The following is a 6,000-nucleotide window of genomic DNA, read 5'->3' on the forward strand; positions in this document are numbered from 1 at the left end:
TAGGCTGGCTGCGCTTGCGGGCTGGCTACGCCACTGATGTAATGTGATGTTTATTTTCTGTAAATTCATGGCTCATTCAATTAAAAGCTTTGCTAATATGAAGAAAATACATGAAGAAACAAGACATGTTTTGTTTTGATATGAATACTGTCATTCAATCATATGTAGAAATTAAAGTTCCTAGCTTGGGAAAATAACATCTTGAGAACATTTGCAATATATTTGATGAGTGGAAAAGTTTACCTTCAAAGACTTGTTGGGTCTAGAAGTAACCGCCGGAAGTGACGTAAAAAGGAGAAAACACAGTTCTACTTTTTGTACGTTTTCTTTGAGCATTCGCTCAAACGATGTCGTCAAACTATACACCTCTTGTCGTTGTTATTCAGCAGTATGAAATATAACTTAAATCGACTTTATAAAAGTGCTTCTCTTCACCAATGTTATGGCACTTTCTTCTACGTAATGAAAAAAGCGTTGTTGCAGAAATTAATGCATGTTTCAAACGTCGTACTTTACATGCACCGAGCGTATTAAAGACAAAAGAAAATGTGATGAACGTCCTCGTTATCTTTTGTTTTAAATGCGTTTGACTTATGTAAAGCTCGACGTTTGAAACGGGCCTAACAAAACCTGAAATACAAGTTAATAATAAATACACAACTAGTTTTTTCTTTAATTTTTGTGCTGTTTGTAGGCTATATTTGGGCGAAGGGAGGACCGGTGAAATATACAAACTGGGAAATTGGTCAACCTGACACTTACAACGGTCTTGAAGCATGCGTTGAAATTAATCCTGACACTGGAACTTGGTCTGATAGGGATTGTCGTGAAACTAAAAACTTTGTTTGTATGAAAGAAAAAAGTAAGGAAGTCTTGCGTATGTTTTGTTGTATTACTATTTGATAATCTGTTTTATTAGAATAATAATCAAAAAGTAAAGCAGAGTATTAGCAAGTGCACACTTTACATTGTTTTCTATCTTGTAAGGAAAAATCACACCAACAGCATCACAAAACGTTTATCCGACACCAGGTATCCAATAAACTATATATTGAAGTTACATCAAGTAACGATATATTTGATAATATTACATTTTATGTTTATTTTTATTTATTAGGTTCAACACTTTGTCGTCAAGGCTGGACTCTGTTCAATGGAATGTGTTATATTGTTGGTAATCAAACGTCGAGTGAATATATCTCGTGGTTTGAAGCTGAAGAACGATGCAAAAAACTGGGAAATGGAGGGCATCTGGTTAGCATTCATAATAAAGATGAAGGGAATTTTTTGAAATTCTTGAGGTACGCAACTCATAATGTTATACGTAGATTTTTTGCTCACTGCTATAGAGTGTCAATAAATGCATGGTGTCTGCATGCATTCTATTATGTTTCTCGCAGTCAGTGTAATTTTCTAATCGTTCTAAGACGCGCAACAAAGGAGGACTATAAACTTAACCAAAACAAAATGTTGTTGCTTGGTGTAATACTGTAATAGTTTAGTGATCACGTGCGCATGCTAAAGGTCGACATATCAAATATGCAGTAACCTGCAAAGCACATTGTTTATGCTATGGTTTACTAAGTAAATATGCAGTAACCGTTATTTACCTGCAAGATACACTATTTATGCTATGGTTTACACTAAGTAAACATGTAGTAGCCGTTATTTACCTGCAAGATACACTATTTATGCTATGGTTTACTAAGTAAACATGCAGTAACCGTTATTTACCGGCAAGATACACTATTTATGCTATGGTTTACTAAGTAAACATGCAGTAACCGTTATTTACCGGCAAGATACACTATTTATGTTATCCAGTAAATATGCAGTACCGTTAAAAACATACAATGCACACTATTTATGCTTTGGTTTACTAAAAACGGGATAGGAAAAACAGTAGAGCTACCAACTTCTGGATTGGCTTGAATGATGTCGGTACTGAGGCTCATTACCAGTGGACAGATGGCTCAAATTATGATTATGTAAACTGGAACTCAAGAGAACCGAATGACTTCCACCGACAAGAAAACTGCATTCACACATTCATCTATAATGCAGCATGGAATGATAATCATTGTCAAAGAAAATTTTCTTACATATGCAAAGCCTACAACGGTGCATAAAGTTACATTTTTGATTTTTACATTGAAGGTTAATGCTATTGCTTAGTGTTTATTTTTTCTTGTTAGAATCTTACAAACCTCCTATACAGCCAACTGAAGTCCCAAGGCCGGGTAAAGGTAATATATCGTCACTCGTATTTTCTAACAAACTCTAGACATTGTTTACTCCAAAGAAAAGCGCATCTTTTATGTTCGCTTTTACAAGTGTGTTGACATTTGTTTTTCTTTTTTCGATTAATTAGTGATGCGCTATCCATGTAATATACATATCAATGACCAGAACTAGGTTGCGTTATCCAGTCTTTATTTATATCAGTGCTCTAATACTGTTATATTAATGCCTACACTACTTAATACCAGATTAATACCCTTTAGAATTTTTTTCGTGGGGGGGAGTGAGATAGAGAATTTCGAGGGTACCGGTGTACACCCAGCAGTTCTCTAGAAAATCTGCCACTTGTAAACCATCTGACTTATTATCAATATTTTTAAAATGGGAATGGAAAGTTTTACATCACCAACTGTAATTTTGTAACGTTAGTCAGGGTCGTTGACCCACCTCGTTTGCTGGTCGTAATATCTTCTGAAGAATGTTTTATGCAGTGCGGTGTTTGAAATTAAATGAAGATATGATCTTCGCACTTTGCTGGACAATTTAAGCAATTGTCTCATGAACCTGAAAAATTCAGGTGACTCAACGGGATTCGAACCCATGACCTCTGCGGTGCCGGTGCAGTGCTCTGACCAACTGAGCTATGAAGTCACACAGTGGTGAACAGGTCAATTTTGTTGGGCTCATATCTTCATTTAATTTCAAACACCGCACTGCATAAAACATTCTTCATATGACATTCCTTTCACGAGAAAACATGAGCCCAACAAAATTGACCTGCTCACCACTGTGTGACTTCATAGCTCAGTTGGTCAGAGCACTGCGCCGGCACCGCAGAGGTCATGGGTTCGAATCCCGTTGAGTCACCTGAATTTTTCAGGTTCATGAGACAATTCTTAAATTGTCCAGCAAAGTGTGAAGATCATATCTTCATTTAACGTAATATCTTCGTTAACGTTGTGTGGAACATACAACAGTTCTTATTACGCGCGCGCTATTTTACATGATTCCTTAAATGCCTGCAAGATTTTTATCCATAATGTTTTATACTTAGATGAGTATTGTCCTGATGGTTGGGTGGCTCATGCGCAGTATTGTTATGAATTTCATACTGATCCACGTGAATACAGAACATGGGATGAGGCCAGAGATGCTTGTGAACTTGGTCACAATTCAAGTGCTTATGGAGAGTTAGTCAGTATTCATGACGAGTAAGTATTTTCCTTATTTCCTTCACCATATTTCTTAATTTTCGTCATTGCCTCATTTTATCACTTTATGTTTGAAACAGCCGACGAAAGGCTAATCGCCTGGGTAATACTGCTGATTTGTACAGGCCTGCTCTTTTAGGCAAGCCTTTTACATTACCTCTAGTATAGAAATGAACAAATGCAGCTCAAAAAATTAAAACAATTTTAAAAATACAACGATTAAAGCAATATATGTGGGAAAATAATCCAAGTGAGGAACATACTATTGTCACTCGCTTAAAAGGATAAATATCATTTTATTTCAATTAATGTCACCACTTTATGATTATCCGTTGAAATATAGAATTCGGCGGTCGTTGTCACTCCATCCTAAATAAAATATTAATATTTTTTGAACTGCTTTTATATGTACACATTTATTTTCATCTTTCTCTACTCCCGTGACGTGTGGCTCATTTTTAAATGCGTTAAAAACTTATGTCTTTTGAAACTAAAAGCAGAATTGAGTACTTATAGCTAGGGCTTTGCAAAGCCCTGGCTGTCTGGTTGTTTAGACATTCACAGTTTTGGAATGTGGTTATACCTTGAAGGGCACCCGAAGATTTAGCTTCGTAATGTTTATGATATATTGAATTTCATGTTTTTATACAATGAACAGACCTTTTACTCTGACAAAATGCAGTTAAAATAAGAAAGCCAAATTAAAATAACTAAAACATCAACTATTATATGCGTCATCACATAGTGAATTTGTATCACCCACAACCTTTAATAGCTTTCAATTAAAGCCCAACTTATAAGTAGAATTATAAAAGCAGTAAGTCGTCGCTCAAAGTCGCTTTATATAAAGCTAGTAGTGTTATGAAATAGTGAAGTCAATAATCGAATGAATGTCAACATTTTGATCTTATGTTTTTTTACAAGCTAAAACATTTGCGAGCATTTCAAACATATTTTTTGTTCTTTTGAGATTTTTATTTAACGTTGACAAACCGTACATTCATGACTAAATGTCATGTTTAAAATATTATATGTATGATGTAGCTATTTAGACGTCACTGAAATGATCAAACAGGAACAAATTAATTTTATTGGATTTAACAAATTAACTTTATCGCTCTAAACAATTCATAACTATATAATGGACTTTGTTTGCTGAAAACATTTTTTGTAATTTTATTACGTCACAACATCTTGTTCAATTATATGTTTTGAAAAATCCTGCCTTCGTTTGAGTTCTCATTTTCCTTGTAGTAAGTGACAAGATTTAAATTATTGCGTATTTTATAGATTTGAAGAGGCGTTTATAACGACCAGATTGAAAGGAGCAAAGCAATGGCTATGGATTGGATTAACCAATAAATTTTCTGCATACTTATGGTCAGATGATTCACCTACTAACTATTTTAAGTGGAATACACGTGAGCCAAGAGGATGGTCCAAATGTGTTGAAATTGTTCCGTATCGTTGGGCTGCTGGACGATGGAACGCGGCCAGTTGTTTTAAAAAGAATGGATATATATGTAAAAAGGGTAAGTCTTTTTCTTGCATTGCGAAATACATCATTTTATAAGAATAATGATGATGAAGTTCGTTAGGTATTTCAAATAAACAAGATTACATTTTTTTACCTTTGATTTTAGTTGCCACAAAGACACCGGTGAATTCAACAATTACTCCTAAAGGTAAGTAATAATTATCAATAATATAGTAACATATAATTATACGGACACTCTGTTAAATAAAACCTGTTGAGAATATTATATATTTGTGATCGAATTGTGCTCAAAAGATCTCGATTACGTATTTCCAGAGTATTTTACTGGCATATGAACTATCTAGGTACGAAGTAAAAACTATGCTATAATTCATAGCAGTGAACTCATTTTTATGTTTGATTTTTTTAGAAAAAAAATGTAAAATTGGTTACAAAAGTTACGATGAATCTTGTTATAAATTTGTAAATGCAAAGAAAACATTTGACGATGCGAGAAAATTCTGTAAAGAGGAGGAGGAGATCTAATGATAATTAATGATCAGTTTAAACAAGGTACAAATGTCAAATGTACATATGGGATTTATAGGCCCGTTGCATGTATATTTGCTTTGTGTGTACTAAGTTTATGAAATATGTTCTTTGCCTTGCTTTTTGCGTTGATCTTTGTCTTGTTCTTTATTTGTGTTATTTATATGAATTCTTATTTACTATAAAACTTATTATAAAAATATGGTTAATTTCTACATAGGTTGTTTTAAGGTTTTTTCGGTGTTGATTTCTTCATCCCATGTTTATTTTTAGCTTATCTTATTTACTTGTTGGAAAGATTTGTTGGTGATGTCTGGATTGGTTACATTCACGAACCTTACTCTGTGTTTAAATTTGTGGATAACAGTTTGACAGCTCACACATACTGGGGTCCAGGTCAACCGAGTCGTCGGCTTGAGCAACGATCATGTGTACAGGCAAATGTTACAAGATCTGTCGTAGGCTTCTGGGATGATGTTGACTGTAGCTCTAGTAATTCCTTTGTTTGTGAAATCTACAATG

At 34.3% G+C, this 6,000-nt stretch overlaps 1 protein-coding gene and 1 non-coding gene across 3 annotated transcripts in view; both read left to right on the forward strand.

Annotated features, from left to right (window-relative positions):
* LOC124440118 (macrophage mannose receptor 1-like) overlaps window positions 1-6,000 on the forward strand; it is a 26,445-nt gene extending 20,445 nt beyond the window's left edge. For both annotated transcript variants that reach the window (XM_046990446.1, XM_046990447.1), the window contains exons 25-34: window positions 695-862; window positions 988-1,032; window positions 1,118-1,301; window positions 1,895-2,121; window positions 2,196-2,246; window positions 3,296-3,452; window positions 4,743-4,984; window positions 5,096-5,137; window positions 5,360-5,502; window positions 5,752-6,000. In XM_046990446.1, the coding sequence (XP_046846402.1) occupies window positions 695-862; window positions 988-1,032; window positions 1,118-1,301; window positions 1,895-2,121; window positions 2,196-2,246; window positions 3,296-3,452; window positions 4,743-4,984; window positions 5,096-5,137; window positions 5,360-5,475 (1,232 nt within the window). In that variant the 3' untranslated portion in view covers window positions 5,476-5,502; window positions 5,752-6,000. The remainder of the gene's footprint in view (window positions 1-694; window positions 863-987; window positions 1,033-1,117; window positions 1,302-1,894; window positions 2,122-2,195; window positions 2,247-3,295; window positions 3,453-4,742; window positions 4,985-5,095; window positions 5,138-5,359; window positions 5,503-5,751) is intronic.
* Trnaa-ggc lies at window positions 3,034-3,108 on the forward strand. Its single transcript has one exon. It is a non-coding gene; the product is annotated as a tRNA-Ala (tRNA).

This window comes from Xenia sp. Carnegie-2017, unplaced genomic scaffold (assembly GCF_021976095.1).
Source record: "Xenia sp. Carnegie-2017 unplaced genomic scaffold, XeniaSp_v1 HiC_scaffold_2, whole genome shotgun sequence".
Lineage (NCBI taxonomy): Eukaryota > Metazoa > Cnidaria > Anthozoa > Malacalcyonacea > Xeniidae > Xenia > Xenia sp. Carnegie-2017.